The sequence below is a fragment of the Carassius gibelio genome, chromosome A10, assembly GCF_023724105.1.
Source record: "Carassius gibelio isolate Cgi1373 ecotype wild population from Czech Republic chromosome A10, carGib1.2-hapl.c, whole genome shotgun sequence".
In the NCBI taxonomy this organism is placed as follows: domain Eukaryota; kingdom Metazoa; phylum Chordata; class Actinopteri; order Cypriniformes; family Cyprinidae; genus Carassius; species Carassius gibelio.
Genome location: NC_068380.1, coordinates 7,449,504 through 7,469,800, shown reverse-complemented (window position 1 = coordinate 7,469,800; position 20,297 = coordinate 7,449,504). Strand labels below are relative to the sequence as shown.

Below are 20,297 nucleotides of genomic sequence, written 5' to 3'. Positions count from 1 at the left end.
AACCATGGGGAAAATGTAAGGGATTCCAGTCTAGACACAAACAAATCTTGAAAATACAGAAGGTAAGAAAATAACATGGTTGTCCAATGAAGGTTTACAAAGGTGGAAATCAAAAGCTGCTATTGGCCAAACAGTGATGCAAACCCATTCCAGGAGCCTATAGGTCACTCATTCATACTAGTGGGTTTATGACGGTTGCAAACAGAAGCAGGTTGTTTATTTGAATGGTGCAATAGCTGCTGTGGCAGAAATATCATAATAACGCAGCGCAGTGTCCTGATCTCATGTACTTGCACAAACAGGTCTGTGAAGGATATTTTGCTTTTTTTTTCCTTCAGCTGATCTTCTTCTTTCTACAGCAGCTTCAAGATTGCAGGACTAGACAACAATTATTTCTCACCATTTATTGAAACATGATAATGCCACTGTTACGTAACTGCCATTTGGCCGTTTGTTCAAAGTCGCAGCCAAACGATAATGAGTGATCAGATCACCATGGACTATTTTCAGATTTATAATTTCCAGAGGTGTTTTGGGAAGCAGGGCAAAGGTGACAAAGCAACACATGACTGTGACACGTGTGTGTTTACGAACATCTATTTTTTTGAATAATAGCAAACAATAAAATTGAGAAAATGTATCCAAAATGATTTCTTTGACATTCATTGTATAATAAACTAAAATGTATAATTAACTAAATTAATTAAAATTAAATAAGCTGTAAACATTACAAAATTACATGTAGCCTGTGGATGTATGTGTGTGTGTATATATATATATATATATATATATATGTGTGTGTGTGTGTGTATTTATAAATAAATAACACACATACACTCACACACACACACACATATACACACATATATAGTTGATTCATAAAAAAAAATACATTTAAAAAATAGATAAATATATAATAATTTAATATATAATTTTTACTGATATGTGTATATATTTGATATGGAGGGCAGACAACAACCCTATCGGTGACAACTAGTAAACAAGTGTACATGTTCTTCGCCACACAAAGTTAAAATTAGACTCATTAGAGGAACACATGGGTCTGGCTTCAGCCGGCACATGCACCTATAAATTCAAGTTTGACAGAGCGGTTCCACTATACTTTGGTGGAAAACACACTGGATTAAACCCTGGGTGAAAATAATTATTTTGCTTTCTGTCAGTACATTTTGGACTAACCATTTCATATTAGCAGAAGGTTGGTGAGCACACTGTATTTTATCGTATTTCAAACTATTTTGTATGCTGCTGATTTCTATGTTTCTGGGAACCCAGAGCTTAATTAATGAGACATACACTGTAATTTATTATGTTTCATACAGTATTGTACACAGGTTTTTTGTGTTTCTGGGTATCCACAGCTAAAGTTATGAGAAATGTTGATTTTACAGTCATGCTTTATCTATATCCACCAAATCACACGATTAGCATTGATCTTAAATGTTACTGTGTAGTGTTGCGCTGCTGGAATGCTGCTTTGGAACACTGAGCCACAATGTTCTATGGCCACAAGTGTTGAAACATTTAAAACAAAAGACAAGAGAGTTTTTCCTTTGGAAGAAACTTGATCTTGAATCAGCAGTCTGCTGAGGTAAATTGAATTAGTACATAAATACACTTATTAATTCTTGAATCCAAATGAAAATGATTAACCAGTTTTGGCCTGCTTCTTATTCTCCGTCAGGTGGGGAAACACAAGAATCTCTAGATAAAAATAAAGTAAGATCCTGTCAGAAGTACAGAAAAAAATGGTTGGAATCAAACCTAGCGACCTGCCACCAACTGCTGCGGTCAAGTTTTTTGGTGCTGGTGCGGCGGGATGTTTTGCTGATCTGGTCACTTTCCCCCTGGACACAGCAAAAGTGAGACTTCAGGTGAGGACTTTTAGAATAATACATCATTAGTAATATGTAAGCTAAGATATGGAAAAAGTTTTTCATGAAGAAAACATACTTTTTGAGCCCACTAAGGGTTGTTTGAATTGTGTTTGCATTGACTTTATGTGCCTGAAACAATCAAAAACAACACAAAAAGCACATTATGTTCTTTCATCTGTCTTATTTCAGATCCAGGGAGAATCTACAGCTGCCTCAGGATCAGCTGTGGTGAAATATCGAGGAGTATTTGGCACCATTTCCACTATGGTGCGTACAGAGGGTGCAAGGAGTCTTTATAATGGCCTGGTGGCAGGACTGCAACGACAAATGAGCTTTGCATCTGTTCGTATCGGTCTTTATGACTCAATGAAGCAATTCTACACCAGGGGCACTGAGAGTGAGTACTGTGGGTTGGAATAGAGATGGAAATGATAGTGCTGATACTGATGCTAACACTCTGATTTCTTCTTCTCAGACGCAAACATTGCGACTCGTCTACTGGCTGGCAGCACTACTGGAGCCATGGCTGTTGCATTGGCACAGCCCACAGATGTCGTAAAAGTGCGTTTCCAGGCTCAGGCACGTCAGTCTGATGGATTAAAGAGATACAACAGCACAATGGATGCTTATCGGACTATTGCACGTGATGAGGGTGTTCGGGGGCTCTGGAAGGGTGAGCAAGAGTTCTTAAAAGCATAGTTCACTCCCCACCCCCAAAAACAAAATTTTATCGTGATTTACACTCCATCATTTCATTCCAAACCTGTATGTCTTTCTTCTTCTTTGAAAAAGAAGAAATTTTCTTACTATGTATTTATGTTTATTTTTTATCCACACAATGTAAGTCATGGGGGGCTAAACCAATATTGTTAACTTAATCTAAAAATATACAGTTTTTGTTATTGAAATAAAGACTAAATACAATAAAATATGATATAAAAAATAAACCTATTTAAAATATTAATTAATACTAAAATAGCACTGTCCAAAGCAACAATGGACCCCACTGACTTTCATAGTATAGATAAAAATACACATACAAAATATCTTCTTTTTAGAAGAAATAAATGTTTTGGGAAAACATGAGAGTGAGTAAATGATTTTTCGGCACACAATCCCTTTAAATTCAACTTTCACATGCCAGTCACATGAGTTGTTCTGGTGGAGATAAAGATGTATTTTTTTCTCTATTTAAGGCTGCATGCCAAACATCACAAGGAATGCGATTGTGAACTGCGCAGAGCTGGTCACTTACGACATCATCAAGGAACTCATATTAAAATATGACCTCATGACAGGTACGAAATCTATGATCACTATGAATTTCAATATGGTTATTTGTATGTTATTGTTGTCTAACACATATATCCTCATTAGATAACCTACCCTGCCACTTTACCGCTGCATTTGGAGCTGGATTTTGCACCACAATTGTGGCATCTCCAGTAGACGTGGTGAAGACCCGCTTCATGAACTCAACTGCAGGACAGTACAGCAGTGCACTAAACTGTACCCTCACTATGCTGACCAAAGAGGGACCAAAGGCTTTCTATAAGGGGTACGAAAAATCTGCTTTGAACTATTATTAATACAGAACATGGTAAACAATCTAATTTTCAGTACCATGAATTTGCCATCTTCATCTTCCCAACAGCTTCATGCCCTCCTTCCTGCGCTTAGGATCCTGGAACATAGTGATGTTCGTTTCCTACGAGCAAATCAAGAGAGGTCTGACTAGAATTCAGTGCTCATGGGAGTCACCTTTCTGAACGGACATTGTCAGTATCTTCAGATATTGATTAAACAGAGAGTGCAAATATAAGTCAAGTCCTTTGTTATGAGAACAAATGGATTCCCAGGTAAAGTCTTATCACTGAAAAAGGCAGCAGCTTTTTTGAGGCCAAAGGGCAAGCTCATCAAAAATGAAAGATGAGTTGCCAACAATCACAAGACCTATGGCTGAGAAAGCAAAATGCACATTTTTGTCTTAGTTTCATTGTCATTGGACACTGAGAGCAGAGGTATTATTAGAGGTATCCAATTGCCAGGATATATGTCCATTTTTTATGTATATACTTTTAAATATGTCAAGAAAATGGGTCCATGGCACTAATGAATTAATAATATATATTTATACTATAAACTGTACATTATTGGAAAAATAAAGCTTTTTATGATATATCTGTTTCTGTTAATGAGTTCTAAAGTGTTTTAAGTATCAAATCAGGTACATGCAACTCATTTAGATTATATGTGTTTGTCTCCCCTGAATCCTGTCTTTTAATCAATCAATGATCAAATCAACTGAGAGCCCAACACCCAGAAGGAAACTTAAAATCCAAATGGCTTTCACATGACAAAGGTTCAGAAAGCGCTCTCTTGCTTAGCCATAAAAGACAGGCAAACAAAAACTTTGTTAGACTGAAGCTGTGAAGTTTACTTGATGAAAAGAGGAAGTGAACGCCACATTAACAATAAGACAAATGCAAATCTGAGAAGTGTGAGCGACAAACAGCACTGACATGTTTCAGGATTCTCAGGAAGTGTGATAGAAGTGATGCCTGATGCTCTCTGAAGACTGTTGTGTGCATGTGACCCTTGAATTGACCTGGGACTCACACAATAATAAGCAGCAGTGTGTAGTTCATGAAGCATGTGTGTCATTGTGTGTTTTTAACCCACGTGTCTGGTGAACACAATTATTTTGTTTTGCCTTGAAGATGTACATTCTCCAGTAATGTTCTGTTTAATCTAAGAGAAACCTAAACAGCAGCCCTGTCTTTTTGATTTGGTGATGGGAAGTTTGGTGCAGGTATGTAGTTTAAATGCTTTTGGTTCTTGTAGGCTATCTGATGAAAAACAATAATACTCTCGTATTATATATATATATATATATATATATATATATATATATATATATATATATATATATATATATATCCATGTGAAAAAGTAAATCCAGGGAATGTGTCTTTAAAAGAGGGAGAACTGAAAGTCCTCTTTATGAATAACATATGTGCAACACATATCCTACTAATTCAGAATGACTCAGCATTTCAGTATAGGGGAGACTGGGGCTAGTTGTCACACTTAATCCAACAAATATTTCAGAGAGCAGATTTCTGTTTGAAAAAGTCATATCAAAAGTCACACACAAAGTTTTGGCATGTTGTCATTATGACACAATTCAGATAATTTAAAACAGTAAAGAATCCTAAAACACAAAGCAATATAGGATACACCAAAAATATATTAATCGAATGCTTTACTGGTTTGATCAAGAGAAAATACAAAAACTGTGTAATAGTATTTTGACTCGAAACTTCATATGTAATTTTGCACCACTGTGTGAACGGTTAGCAGCATTTAATCACGTTTTTTTACAGTATTTATTTCAAAAACCTAAACCAAATACAATAAAAGTAAAAATTTGTAAAAGGGTTTTATCAGTGAAGACAAAAGAGGCGTTACTTTAATCGCTGAATGATCCGTCACGCGTGTCACGTGACTCCTTCGAAGGCATTTAAAAGGGTCGGCGCACTAGGCGCAGCGTCCGGAACAGAACAGAGCACCTGCGCACTTTAACTCGCTGCTGTCTGAGGAAGTTATTTTTTTTTTTATACTCTTTACACTTTTATTCGTGGACACTTTATACATTCTTGTTTAAGGTTAGTATTGTCATTTTCAAATACTGCGAACAGACTTTCTCCGTAACTTGCGAATGGGTTATCTTTTATTATTTCAAGTGATGCTGATATGCATATAACACGGAAATATTCTTGTTTTTCAGACTTTGGAATATGTTTTTGATTTGTACGGGTTCTAAACATTTTTCTATGGAAGAACACGGCAACAAAATTCAAGTTGAAAGTCATTTCAACCAGAGAGATACTTTCAGAGAATCTTGAAGTTCTCATCCAAACCGGTTGGTAAAAAGTTTTCCAAAAACGTTTATTCATTTTTAAAAAAAAAAAAATAAGGTTAATACATCTTATGTAATATTATGCCAGCATTTCATAATCTCGCATTTTGTATGTATCCGCACTTCCTTTATTGAAGCTCTTTTGTGTGACATAAAGCCAACAAAGACGCCCCAGATGTAAACAGGATGATGACGTCAACCTATAGATTAGCATGAATATGTTTTTTTTTCTTCTGTTGACTGTCAGAGAGCCTTAGTTTGCACCTATATTAAGCACATCCATTGGCCCACCCCAAATGGCTTAAATTTGCACAATAAAACAGGTTTAAGGTTTTAAATAACATTTTTTTAACCTTTAAAAGAAAGTAATCATCATTTCTTCCTAAATCCAGGTTAGGGTGGAGTTCACTCATCTTGTTCACTTCATTGATTTTCAACATTCCATTTCACCTTTACATTCCTGTGATTCCGACTGCAAAAAAAACATGGTTGGATTCAGAGCTAGTGATGTGCCTCCTACAGCCACTGTGAAGTTTATTGGTGCAGGAACTGCAGCCTGCATTGCAGACCTCTTCACATTTCCACTGGACACAGCAAAAGTTAGACTTCAGGTGAGTCTATATCGTGTGTTTGTGTTTTTTTTTGCTTGTGACAGCTGAGCCAGCGGTTGAGTCTGGAGACAACAGATGCACGTGACAACTTGACCCAGATCAACTCGCAGCAGCAATAAACTAACTTTTTTTATTTCAGGTAGACTGTTTCAAGTCACACCCATACTGACATCAGCTTTATCTATTTCTCTTGACTCTCTTTACACTAGCAACGTAAGCAGGTCCAGGCCTTGATGATTGTCCTTGCTGACCCAGGATCACTATGGACCCTTTTAAGCTGAAGATGCTGCTTCCCTTCCCCGTGATTCTGTAAAGTTTCTCCATCCACCTTTTGTTCTGTACAGATTCAGGGGGAGACCAAAAGTCCCGTGAACACAGGCCATGGTCCCGTGAAATATCGTGGAGTATTTGGCACGATCAGCACCATGGTGCGTGTTGAGGGGCCGCGCAGTCTCTATAGTGGGCTGGTTGCAGGACTGCAGCGTCAGATGAGCTTTGCCTCTGTACGCATTGGCCTCTACGATTCTGTCAAGCAGTTCTACACCAAAGGCTCAGATCGTAAGTTGTCAAACGCTTGTACGCAGGAATGATTGGAAACCATTCATGTAAGGCCTCTCTTATTAACACCATTCAATGCATTGCTTAGATGTTGGGATTGGCAGTCGACTGATGGCTGGCTGTACGACTGGAGCCATGGCAGTGGCTCTGGCCCAACCCACCGATGTGGTGAAGGTACGATTTCAGGCTCAAGTCAGCACTGGGGCCAGTAAACGTTACCATGGTACTATAAATGCATATCGGACCATTGCAAAGGAAGAGGGGTTTCGTGGTTTGTGGAAAGGTGAGTCTGGGCCAACTTGGGCCAATAATATTTAATGACATCCACTGTAATTATTTAATTTTTATAATATGAACTTAATGATTATAATTAATTAATAATATAATTATTAATAATAATTATACATTTCTTGCTTTTATTTAGTTTATTATAAATTAAAAGGTTTATTGTATTAAAATTTACTTAAACTGTCAATTCTTATTGAAATATTAATTTAGTTAGTTTCATTGGTGAATTTTAGTTTATAATTATAAATATTAGATTATAATTTCACAACCAAGTATTTAATAGTAATTACTATTTTGTTCTCTCCTTTCCAATTTAATCTTTTTATAGGAACTGGCCCAAACATCACCCGCAATGCCATTGTGAACTGTACTGAGCTGGTGACCTATGACCTTATCAAAGACGCACTTCTAAAATCACTGCTAATGAATGGTGAGATGAGCCTGCAGAAAAAACAATTACAAACTTAAGTCTCAGAGTGGGACAAAAATGTATAGAAGTTTTTCTTCACAGATGATCTTCCCTGCCATTTCACATCTGCATTCGGAGCTGGTTTCTGCACTACAGTTATTGCTTCTCCTGTTGATGTTGTGAAGACAAGATACATGAACTCCGCCCCGGGCCAGTACAGCAGTGCCCTCAACTGTGCTGTAGCCATGCTGACTAAAGAGGGACCAAAGGCTTTTTACAAGGGGTCAGTTCTCTTAACCCACTATAGCTTTACTTTTAATGATTTGAGGGTGAATGTAGAATTGACAAATGTTTGTTCTTTTTAGATTCATGCCATCGTTCCTGAGGCTGGGCTCCTGGAATGTGGTTATGTTTGTCACCTATGAACAGCTGAAACGGGCCATGATGGCAGCACGTCATAACTGGGTCACCCCTCTTTAAGCAGTCAATGCAGTTAGTTGAGCTTAGCTGGTGTGGTTCTGACTTTCTCTGTTTTTAGGTTTTCTGTAAGAATGGTTTACATCTATTAAAAATAATTAGATTTTGGCTTTTACTCTGTTCTTGTCTATCTTGTGCCAATAAAACGAGGCTCTTAAAAAATGGCAATTTCAAACTAGAATTCTTTTGAGTTTCAAGTGTTTTAATTCCTATAATGAACAAAATATATATATATATATATATATATATATATATATATATATATATATATATATATATATATATATATATATATATATATATATATATATATATATATTTTTTTTTTTTTTTTTTTATTTTTTTTTATTTTTTTTTTATTCATGACTGAATAGACTAAGATGCCTGGATGAGTTTTGATGAGAGAGCTTGTTTTAGAAGCAGTTTCTTCTCAGGTGAGAGCTTCTCTGGGAAATGTGTAATGAAGTGAATGATAAGGTCCCCTCTCTTGGATGGGTTGTTGACTAGTGGCATTCCCTCCCCGGTCACAACATTGGTGTACTTAGGGCTGTAGTGTAAAGTTAAAATCATCTTGAATATGAAAACCACATTCAAAAGTTTGGAGTAACAAAACGTGTACTGACTTGTCTATTATCTGACCTGTGTAGGCTACAGAAAGAAATGGTTACTCACTGCACAATGTCATTGATGGGGATGTTGAGAAGCCTGCCATCTAGTGTCTTGACTTCTACTGAGAAACCAATCAAAGCCTGCAGAGTTGCCACAAATATAAATATACAAAATCATATTATACTAAAATATAATTTCAAATAAACTTAGGCTTTTGTTTATTTTTAATATCATGTTGGTCTGATTGAAAAGCCTATCAAATATTCAACATGAAAACTAGACCAAAAAACAAAATCATAATCTATTTATCTACAATATTCTACATGAAATACATTTTTTGCCGGTGCCGAAAACAATGTTTTTTCACCTTCTCAAGGGAAATACGTGCTGTGTAGTACAGATTATCATTTTGGCGGACAAAGCATGGATGATGCTTTTGGCGTATGATAAAACAATATCTGCTGGGATGTTGTTTGGTCCCTGTGTAGAGAGAGGAAAAAAAAACATACAACACTCTGTGATGACCAAGATCAATTTACAAACACACTGAAATAAAATTGTGAATTGGAAATGTGATCCGTGTCCCTTAATTCCATCCTGCTTTTACAGTGAAGGTTAAAATCCTGTCCCTGATGCTGGATGTGTGTCCATCTTCATTCATGACCTGTATCAGACACATCTCTTCTGAAATTAATTTCTCATGAGTCATTTGATGTTATTTATACCCCTTTATGCTAAACTTACCCTAAGGGATATCTTAATTTTTTTAGTGCATCCATAATAAAGGTCCTCCAAGGCAAGGTGAAGGTCTCTCTCAATTGGTGGATCCTGCAGATTTTCTTTTTGCCCACGCAAGCTCTTAAAAGCTGCGTTGTCCTCACTGCCATCATTGGTGAAGAAGTCTATAATAGATATTACTTATCAGAACAAAGCAAAAAAAACACCTAAATATGATGTCTGGCTCACCAGGAAACATGGAAATGAGGGGCAGAACTGTGAGACATGTGTAGGTCTGGTGCTGTTTTCTTTAACACCACTGTACAGTGATAAAATGAGATAGTAATACTATGCTGCTTTTATCCAAGTATATATACAAAATAATGAAAAATATATTCACATGGTACCTCCAGGAATACTATCACAGCAAACGTTAGTATTTTAGTTTTATTTTGGAGATCCAAATCATAATCTTTAATGAACATTAACACACTTTAAGAGAAGAGCGTTCTTTAACTGCTATTGTTATTTTGTATTTTTATTTTTGCCAGAACGTTCTAGGAACCAAAAACCGTTGGGACACATTATTAGCGTTGTAATATCAAACCGTTTATAGAAAGTATTTTAAAACATATTCCAGCGCTGTTGTAAGGTTGTTTTTGTGTTATATTTTATGTTAATATTCTAGGTTTTGTCTTCTTGTGCACTTACGGTCGCTCAGTACCTCAAACGCCTCCGCGAGCAGAGAGAAGAGCTCAGCGGCGCGCGCGTGACTGCTGCTGCGCGGATGAGCTTCAGCGCGAGCCGCCGGTAGCGGATACAAAGATAAAACGTCCTCTAAAAAGATGGTAAACCATATAATTTTCTGATTTTAATGCAGTTTATATAAATAATAATACCTAGAACTCTCGGGTAATGCAGTCTTTTATAAAACAGCTGCTGAATAATTTTATAAAATTGAGAATATTATGATACTGCCAACAACATTACAGCACACTGAGAGAGAGGATGGATTTCAACGCTCCTCAAATTCCAAATTAAAGCCAAAAATGCATAAATATGGAAAACATTTCATGGGATGAGTTTATTGCTTCACAGATTAATTACAGCATAAATGGGGTAGAAAATGAAAAACATTTTTAAATGTGTTAATTATTAATTTTTGCGAGAAGCCCCTCAAGCTCAGGTCTTGTTTTGAACCGGGCTTGATAATCTGCTTCTGTGTGCTGAAAAACAAACAAAATAAAAAACCCATTAAGCCTTACAGTTACATGGGAGTGTCAGACGCAGCCAGACAAGATTTTAAGTAAATATAAGAACAGTGTCAATATGTGTAAGGTGTAATTGTCTGACCTGCTTCAGACAAAGTCGCACCCCCTCAGGCTGGTTCTTCAGAATGACTTCCATAAATATGGGAAAAAGTGTCGCCTTCATTTCACTGATCTAAAAACAAACCACCAATAAATTGGTTATAGCTACAGGCACCTATATTAATAATTACATTTAGTCAAACAATGTCGTAACTTAGTCATATGACTAAACACAAGCTCAAAGCATTCACCTGAACAATACGCTCATGGGTTTTCAGGACCGCATCTACATACATCTTAGTGCCTTGCTCCTGCATCACCATGACCTCTGTGGTTTTCGTAGGCAGGGCACAACTTTAAAACATAAAATGAGAGCTCATTATTTTCACCACAACCTAATAATAGTTATTAGGATGTAAAATAACATATAGTTGAAAATACATTAACTTGAGAATATTTTTTGGTTTGGGTGCATATTTTCAAAAAAACAAAACAAAAAAAAAACACTTTATCCCACCTTTCATCGACTCTGATGTCCAAATGATTGCAGAGATTGTGGATATATTGGGAATAGTGTTCCACTAGAGTCATGTCATAACCGGAAACACACACATTAAACACACCAAACTCTGTTGCTGTCGCAGCTTTTATCTGCTTCGCTTGAACTTTCTCCTTCTTCTTCTTTGGCTGAATAGTAACAATAATTAATTTCAAACATGTTATTAACTGGTAATAAAAACATTTTACACAGATGATGGACAAAACCTTAGGTCTTACCAATGCTTTTGGAAGAAGATGTCTGTATCTTCCAATACCATGTGTGGGCATTGATCTATAATGTCTGTTAGTCAGCAAAACACCTAGTTAGACACAAAAACATAATTTGCTTACTGTCAGTTACTTATATTTGTATACACATACATATGTGAAAACGAAACATAATAACAGAAGTAATGCTCTTACCCAATGGCATTTGTTTAGTTAACACTTGACTTCTGTGACATTAGAGCAAAAACAATGATCAGCTTTAAAGATAACCTTTATATATATCGAGATATATATATATATATATATATATATATATATATATATATATATATATATATATATATATATATATATATATATCGATATATATATATATATATATATATATATATATATAGATATATATATATATATATATATAGATATATATATATATATATATAGATAGATATCGAAGATGAGGCATCTAACGTGAACAATAAAAAGCCACTTACTGAAGCGATGATGCTGCACAAACCAGCGCCCGTGTGTTCTGAAGCAATAAAACCTGAAGCAAAAGAATACCACACACAAAAAATTATGATTGGAAATACAATACATTTTTTCTTTTAATAAAAAAAAAAACACTGGTTTGCTCTTTCTCTACGACCTTGGCTCATGTCAACAGCATAAACCACTGCAATACACCAACAACTGAGATGCCATACTCTAAATACTGCACCTTGTTCAGTAAAGTGTTCATTGTTTCACGCTAATATTTTGATTCAGTGGTAGTTTAAAGACAAATAGCCAAAATCCGTGAAGGGTTTCGAGAGGCGCATGTACTTGTTCTGCGACTGATCTTCTTCACGGGTTTCAGCAGGTGAATAGACGTACGTCCGGCGCATTGCTGCCACCTGCTGGAGCAGAAGCGTCTCTTTTGCGGTTGAAATCGGTATTATTTATTTGACTAAGATATTAAGTTACTATTCCGCTTAGATAAAAAAATAATGTTGAAATATTAGTAAAAAAAAATAAAAAATACACAAAATCTAGGTTATTGATAATAATCATAAATAATTCCTGACACAGAAAGCAAGCATGCGTGTAATTTATCCTCTCTTAACATATAATTGTATCATATTTTAAAATTGGCAGCGACAGAGTGATTAAATCCTGACTCCCACACTGCTCAGTTCAAGGGTTAACGGAACGCGATGATGCAGGGCAGTCACGTGGATAGAGACGTGGCGTGGCACTTACAAAGCTCAACCTAACTTGTTTGGCGCCCCGCCTTGTTTCCATATATAGACAACATTCCGCTCACTCGGTCCAGTACATACACAAATAATTTCATTTCCACAAACAAATACGTTTTAAGAACGCAAAAAAACATCACATATGAATATGGATACGAATGAATCAGTTCAGCGAGCCTGTTAAATGTACGTTTTATAACGTAAAGACATCACAGGAAATGTATTGTATCAAAATATACAGAAATATCAGGAGCATAAATTAAATGATATTGGTATTGAGAACATTACATGAATAGTTTCAGTGTGATCTTATTGATTATCCACTACTGTGTCATTCATTTGGCAAGAATGATGTGTTGAATGGACGGATGCCTTCGTATTCCCTCAAACGCTATAGGCGGAGCTCAGCTGTCAAACCCACCTCTGACTATCAAGTTAGGTTGCAGCGCAGAACTGGGCCCGCAGAGAGTCTAACTGAAAAGAATTAGAGCAACTGGGATACTAGCGGCTTTATTTTCTTCTTTAGAACATTTTGATAGTTATAGCAACACATTCACTCCCACACTGGGCCTAGCGGAACTGGCAGCATGTCTGCAACAGGAGATTTCGGCAACCCGCTCCGCAAATTCAAGCTGGTGTTTCTGGGAGAACAGAGCGGTGAGTGTCGAACCGAACCGAACCTAGCCGAGCCGAACCGAACCTACTGGTCCTGTCTCTTATATGTGTGTGCATTTCTTATATTGCAACGTATAACGTTATGTATTTGTATGTGTTTTTGTGTTGGAATGTGTTCATATTTGTTGTATATTTGATAATATGCTTACAATTGTACTGAAACATGTCAAAAAACAACTTGTGATATCATTTTAAATCTTAACTATCATAAATCAGCCAAGGTTTTTCATTGAAATTCCGTAAATATTGGCTGTTACCATAAAGTCTGGTCTTGAACTGCACTTCACATTCTTTTCATAGAATATTTTTGTCTGTCGCCTGTGTAAATATGATATCCACATCTCTGTGTTTTGCTGACATGCTGAAATGTTCTGGATCTTCTTACTATTGAACATACGCATTTCAAAGGTCGGGAAAACTTACATGTCTTCATAAGATAAAAACACCAACACTTACTAATTGATACCACTGAAGTCTCAGTTTGATGATCCGTTCCTCTTTCTGACATATCTGACACAGGTGTCCTGTCAATCTCATTTCGAGCTAGTGAGAAAAAAAAATAAAAAATTCCCTGGTCCCAGAATTCAACAGCAAGTCAGGACTGGGTTCTATGTAAATTAGCTATCAGCATAAAGCATAAGATCAAGTGGCAGTATTTTGTTTTAAACTCTAATAAGACTAATCCTGAAAAAAATAGCTTGGACTTTTGCTGGATGTCAAAAAATTTGAATAGTAAAAACAAAACAAAAAAACATTGCAAATATTCAAACCGTTTGCATATATTTACATAAATACTAATGCATGTGGTTATTCCACATGCAGTTTTCGTTTAATCTATTGCAATTGCCCTGCATGTTTCAGTCATGTGAGAAAAATCTGATGTGAATCTGAAATGAATTTGGACAGATTTGTGCATTCATGCAGACCTTTGTTCAGTGATTTTTTTGTTTTTAAAGTTATGCGTCTGAAATTAAATCTATCAGCATGTCAGTTTCAAATGTGAGGTGTATCAAAGGATGAACTTACATGAAATGGACATTTAATTTGTGTAACTGGTTGGATCTTTTCCTTCTAGGAAAATTTATTGGCAATAAAAGTAATCATTGATGCAGAAATGTCTCTGAAAAAAAGTTGGAAGGTCACAACTTCACAAGAATGTAATGTTGATAGTAACTATTTAATTCTTGTTTTTATTTTGCAGTGGGAAAGACATCGTTGATCACCAGATTTATGTATGACAGTTTTGATAATACCTACCAGGTGAGTGAAGATTTTTCTGACTCTGCAACTTTAAACAGTGTTCTGATTTGTTTGGATGTTTCTAATCAGATGCGTGGATTAGTATATTTTATCCCGTTTTAATGTATGTGTATAATGTGTATTTTTTAAGTTTCGTTTCCTTGCTTTTCTTTTCAGGCCACAATAGGAATTGATTTCTTGTCGAAAACAATGTATCTTGAGGACAGAACAGTAAGTACTTTATTTTTTTATTCCTAACAGTAAATGCACATGCCTTTCAGTGTTTTAAAGATATTAAATCTCTAAAAATATAAGTTCTGTAAAATAATTTCACCAATGTTTAAATGTCTGGGATGCTACTGATTGATGACTGAGGGAGAGAATTCTTTTTATGACTGCACAATAGTTCATTTGTAAAAATTTTTTAAAGGCATTTAACATATTGATTTTAATCAAACTGCAATGTTTTAATGCTGTTGTAAGAACAATATTGTTACATTGTTTAGTGTTGTTTTTTTATTTTTTATTTTATTAAAGTAATAATTTTAGCATGAACTTTGTTGCTGATAACCTGAACATTACCTTTGGTGATGATATGGTGTTAAATAAATGATTGAATGAATAAATAAACACTTATTGTAATGCATTCTACTTTACATCTACTTTTAGTTAACTATCACTATTATTATAGAAAATAATTTAAATTGATTTGACACATTAACGTTAAAAATTAGTTTTATTTTCTTTGTTGGACATTAATTTGAACACTTATATTGTGATGTGTCTGTAAAAACCCAACGTAAACTGCACCACGAGAAACTCCTGTGCCTTCTTCCCCCCGCTGTGTCTCTTTTGCTCTCTTTCTCTAGTTATTTGTTCAGATGTGTGTGTTTCCTTCTGTAAAGAATTGTTCTTTTTGATGGGTTTTTAGCTGGAAATTTCTACTCTGAAGATCTGCAGGCCTGATGGCATAACACAACCCTAACCCTTACCATAACCCTTGAGATGTTTCAGTCCACTTTGCTTTTCTTTTATTTCTTACATTTCATTCAACTCCTTTTTTATCTATTGTTTTTCCTTTTAATGTTTCATTTTCCCCCTTTTTTCCTTTATTCTCCTTCTTTTCGTTTGTTTGTTCTCCATTCACACAGATCAGGCTGCAGCTTTGGGACACAGCAGGACAGGAGCGTTTCCGTAGTCTCATTCCCAGTTACATCAGAGACTCTGCTGCTGCTGTTGTAGTTTACGACATCACAAGTAGGTATCTGAGACCCGCTGTGCATCCAGTTCCCCTCCTCTTACCTCTTCCTCTTCCCCTTTCTCCCCCACTCTCTCTCTCTCTCTCTCTCTCTCTCTCTGTCTCTCTCTCTCTATGCTGGATCTCTGGTGCTAAAATATTTGGCCAGGTGCGGCTGCAGCTTTGGGACACAGCAGGACAGGAGCGCTTCCGCAGTCTGATTCCCAGCTATATCCGGGACTCTACTGTTGCCGTGGTAGTCTATGACATCACAAGTGAGTGTGGATCCTCGGCAGGAAAACTTAAGGAAGAGGAAAGCTGTCTGTCATCTCAACGCAGTCTCTTTCTGTTTCACATCCTTTGTGTTTCTATGTGATTTCATTCTCTTTATCTTCTTTTTTGTAACTTTTTTTTTTTCGTTTTGTAATTGCAATTCAGTGCACCTTTTCAGTAGGCACCTTTTTTATATTCACATTTAAAGGTTGACAGTTTCACACTTTCCTGTTGCTGCTAATGAAACAATATAAACCGCTAAGTAATGCCATTTAGAAAATGTATCAGTGTACAGTTTAATGGGGAATAAAAATATAAATAACTAGTACATTTTTGGCAGTTGTGGCCAAAAGTAAATTTTAAATCCACAACGCTCAAAAGTAAGTCCCTAATAACTTTTTCACTTCTTCAACCATTGCTTTTTAAACCATTATTTTAAGCAACGCATTTTTATATTTGCTAAAAACATATTTTTTGTCAAATATATTTTGGTCATATAAAAATATTTGAATTATTTATAAAAAAGAATATGCATTCTTTGACCATTTTACAAATTGATGAAATGTAGTTGATGTAAATGAAATATTATTTTATCTATTTCTTTTCAGATTAACTCTTTCTGCAGACTAAGTTCCTGTGACGCATTCATGAGAATGGACACTTCCAGCTATTTACCTCCCACTTTTCTTTCCTCTTATTTTATCCCTTCCTGTTGTGTCTCCCTGTGATTGATCCTGGGATTCCCTATAGACCCCCTGAGGCTCATCTTGATTATTAACCCAGTGTTTCTGAAATCCCCCCGACAGATGTCAACTCATTCCAGCAGACCACTAAATGGATCGATGATGTCCGAACAGAACGGGGAGGTGATGTCATAATCATGCTGGTGGGAAACAAAACAGACCTTGCAGATAAAAGGTATGTGTAAATGGTTGTTTGTTCATGATAAATTATTATTATTATTATTATTATTATTATTATTATTATTATTATTATTATTATTATTATTTTATTATTATTATTTTATTCCAGGGTGCATTAAATTGATAAAGAGTAATTTATTTTATTTTTATTCCAAATAAAGTCTGTCCTTTTGAACTTTATATTCAAGAACCAAAGAATCCTGGGGAAAAAATCATCATGGTTTCATGCAAAAAAAAAACGTTTTCAACATTCATAATATTGTTTGCTTGAGGAGCAAATCAGCAAATTAGAATGATTTCTGAAAGAATATGTGACACTGAAGACTGAATGAATGGCTGCTGAAAATTCAGCTTTGCCATCTCAGGAATTAATTACATTTTAAAATAGATTACTATAGAAATCAGTGATTTTTAAATTGTAGTAATTTTTTACAATATTACTGTTTTTACTGCACTTATGATTAAATAAATGCAGCCTTGTTGAGAATAACAGACTTTTTCAAAAACACAAAACTTTACAGACCCCAAACTTTAGGTTAAGGTGATACAATTTTATTTTATGCAATATTTACATAATATTTACTAAACAGAAATGCATATGTTGGCAAAAGCACCTTTTTTTTAAAAAAATGAAACAAACTAGTACTAATATTCTATAAATCTGATCAAAATAGCAAAATATCGGAAGTAGGCACATCTTAATGATTACATGTGTTTTGGGGATAATTTCAGGCAAGTTTCTATTGAGGAAGGAGAGAGGAAAGCCAAAGAACTGAATGTAATGTTTATTGAAACTAGCGCTAAAGCCGGATACAACGTCAAACAGGTGAGTGTGGCCGAGATTTGACTTAAATCAAAAGTAGAAATATGTGCTTTAATGATTTATTAAATTCTATTATTTAAAAACAGCATTACTGAACACTACACTCATTATCAGTGTCTTCAGAAGATGACCTCCAGATGATTAAATATTCAACTTATCTGAATGCAAACAACCCCACACACTGCTTGTTTTTTCTGATCAAGAGTTTAATAATGGGGCTTGTGTTTGTCTCGTCTAGCTTTTCCGGCGTGTAGCAGCAGCTCTTCCTGGTATGGAGAGCACACAAGACAAGAGCAGAGAAGACAGTATCCTACACAAATATGTGCATAAACTTACATATGTACACACATGCATCACTTGTTTTAGTACATAATTGTCCATCTGTATACTTTTGCAGTGTAAACACATCACGAAAACTTTGTATATTTCCTTAATTCTTTTTCCTTCAGTGATTGACATAAAATTGGAAAAGCCGCCAGAGCAGCCGGTCAGCGAAGGCGGCTGTTCATGCTGAGGATTTATTCTACATATCTGTTCCGTGTCTCTTATTGACGCTCTTTCAGACGCTCTTAGTTGTACTCTGCATCTCTCTGGATATTCTGCAGAAGCTCCGCCCACCTGGAGGGAGTAGAACACTACCTGTCCGTCACCCTCGTTACCGTGGTTACCACTGGCCCACTCAAATGACTTTAAATTCGAAAGCACAATGTGTAGGTGTTTGCTGTTGCTTTTCTATTATTTGTTTCTGTTAATTGTTACACCTTTTGTGGTGATTTGGTTTTTCACTCTTTTAAAACACTTTTTATAAAGTGTTGTTTTTGTCCACGTTTCGTTTTATGTGAAATAATACTTATATTACTGTAACAATGACGTGAATAGGAACAAAACAAGATAAATAAATGAAATTACAGAACTAATGTGAGAAGGATACCTATATTTGATTATGCAAGGACTTGTTAAATATTGTCCAGATTCACGGTGCAGAGATGGCAGAAATGTTTGCTAGTGTTTTTGGAAATATTCAAGTGTAGGTCTCATCGTATGTGGCTATGGGCCGTTACATCTGTGACGTTGCTAATGACTTCTTCATAAGGAAGAAAGAAAAGTGTAAAAACAAATGTTTTTTGGAATTTTGGAGGAACAAGTGCTGCTTTTAGCTCAGACAACTCTCAAACATTGCAGGGTTTTTTTTTCTCACTCCTTAGGTGCCATTTATTTTTGTTTGTTTTTTTCCTTGTTATTTTGAGCATTAGAAAGCCAATAGCTTAGTCAAAGAGAACTACATTTATTGCAAAGAAATATCATGTATATTAAGGGAAGTATCAGATCAAGTTTAACAGATAATATGCAGACATTGCCTTTGATGGTTTGTTTTATGGGGCTTCCATGTTTTTTTTTTTTGTTAAGCATTGTAAAGTTTTAATTATTGTAATAATAACACACTAGATATGGTTTGGTTCGTTAAATCAAGCATGAACCCTAATATTTATTTATGTCTTTTTGTTTTTAAACACTGTTTGTTTTGTCAAAATTTGTAGATGGAGGCATTTAGATAATCTGGTCTAAGCACCTGACACAATTTTTTTTTTTTTTTTTTTTAATGTATAGTGGTAAATTTGTCCCCATACTGATCTAAATGTTTTTATGATATAGTGCATTTTGTGTATTTTGTTTGGTTGTTTTCTTAAAATGGTCTCATTCATTTCAAATGGATTTTAACCAGTTTCATCTGGCAACACTGCTTGACACCAATGCTCATTATTTGCACTGAATAAAATTATCACAATCTTGAGGCATCCGTAATAAAAAATCTTGCATTTAACAGTGTTTTTTTGTTTTGTTTTGTTTATTTTTTCTTGATGACACTAAATATGCAGGAGTTTTAATTGTTAACACAAACATTTAAATGCCATCTAATATAATTCTGTATGTAATAGAAGTCTTTTATTTTGCACAACAATATTAAGTTTATAATTTTTTTTTTTAAAGTTTATAACTTATACTGGCAAGGTAGCATATTAGTGCGTATACAGGCCAAATGCAAATACTGTTCAGCCTGCCTCTACTGGTCAGTCATGAGAACTGATTTCATAATCAGGCCTTTATTACTGAGGTATTTCAAAGGCTTGTTCAACATATTCAGCTTTTGTTGGCTACTTCAGCATCGTATTCTTTTGTAAGAAGAGTTTTGCAAGATTCGCATTAGAAGCGCATTCAACAGTCTGATGATCACTTCCAAATCTCATGCTATGCAACATAATTAATTTGGGGTTTAGTGTTTTAGAGTTAAAAAAATCTTGGAACTTTTTATAAATACTGATA

At 35.2% G+C, this 20,297-nt stretch overlaps 4 protein-coding genes and 1 long non-coding RNA gene across 7 annotated transcripts; 3 read left to right on the top strand and 2 right to left on the bottom strand.

Annotated features, from left to right (window-relative positions):
* Positions 1–1,729: 1,729 nt before the first annotated feature.
* On the bottom strand, positions 1,730–6,267 carry LOC128021000 (uncharacterized). Its single transcript, XR_008185456.1, has 3 exons — positions 6,174–6,267; positions 3,522–3,606; positions 1,730–1,868 (listed from the first exon to the last, which is right to left on the bottom strand). It is a non-coding gene; the product is annotated as an uncharacterized LOC128021000 (long non-coding RNA).
* Positions 1,752–4,077, top strand: LOC128020995 (mitochondrial uncoupling protein 2-like). The gene is made up of 6 exons (XM_052607848.1): positions 1,752–1,895; positions 2,088–2,295; positions 2,374–2,571; positions 3,095–3,196; positions 3,276–3,456; positions 3,553–4,077. The coding sequence occupies exons 1-6, from the start codon at positions 1,770–1,772 to the stop codon at positions 3,665–3,667; spliced, it is 930 nt and encodes a 309-aa protein (XP_052463808.1). The 5' UTR covers positions 1,752–1,769; the 3' UTR covers positions 3,668–4,077.
* On the top strand, positions 5,419–8,344 carry LOC128020994 (mitochondrial uncoupling protein 2-like). Its single transcript, XM_052607847.1, has 8 exons — positions 5,419–5,566; positions 5,689–5,823; positions 6,213–6,431; positions 6,776–6,989; positions 7,078–7,272; positions 7,606–7,707; positions 7,789–7,969; positions 8,052–8,344. Exons 3-8 carry the CDS (start codon positions 6,306–6,308, stop codon positions 8,164–8,166), a joined length of 933 nt encoding a protein of 310 aa, XP_052463807.1. The 5' UTR covers positions 5,419–5,566; positions 5,689–5,823; positions 6,213–6,305; the 3' UTR covers positions 8,167–8,344.
* Positions 8,345–10,547: 2,203 nt separating this feature from the next.
* LOC128020996 (39S ribosomal protein L48, mitochondrial-like) lies at positions 10,548–14,032 on the bottom strand. Of its 2 annotated transcripts, none has more exons than XM_052607849.1 (8): positions 13,937–14,032; positions 12,062–12,114; positions 11,763–11,794; positions 11,577–11,659; positions 11,317–11,486; positions 11,051–11,153; positions 10,843–10,932; positions 10,548–10,715 (listed from the first exon to the last, which is right to left on the bottom strand). In XM_052607849.1, exons 1-8 carry the CDS (start codon positions 14,015–14,017, stop codon positions 10,638–10,640), a joined length of 690 nt encoding a protein of 229 aa, XP_052463809.1. In that variant the 5' UTR covers positions 14,018–14,032; the 3' UTR covers positions 10,548–10,637. The 2 variants fall into 2 exon arrangements, with proteins under 2 accessions (XP_052463809.1, XP_052463810.1); XM_052607850.1 differs by lacking the exon at positions 13,937–14,032 and adding an exon at positions 12,289–12,689.
* LOC128020997 (ras-related protein Rab-6A) lies at positions 13,222–19,802 on the top strand. Of its 2 annotated transcripts, none has more exons than XM_052607851.1 (8): positions 13,222–13,462; positions 14,682–14,740; positions 14,897–14,950; positions 16,126–16,231; positions 17,036–17,147; positions 17,885–17,978; positions 18,214–18,280; positions 18,425–19,802. In XM_052607851.1, the coding sequence occupies exons 1-8, from the start codon at positions 13,393–13,395 to the stop codon at positions 18,487–18,489; spliced, it is 627 nt and encodes a 208-aa protein (XP_052463811.1). In that variant the 5' UTR covers positions 13,222–13,392; the 3' UTR covers positions 18,490–19,802. The 2 variants fall into 2 exon arrangements, with proteins under 2 accessions (XP_052463811.1, XP_052463812.1); XM_052607852.1 differs by lacking the exon at positions 16,126–16,231 and adding an exon at positions 15,871–15,976.
* The last annotated feature ends 495 nt before the right edge of the window (positions 19,803–20,297 follow it).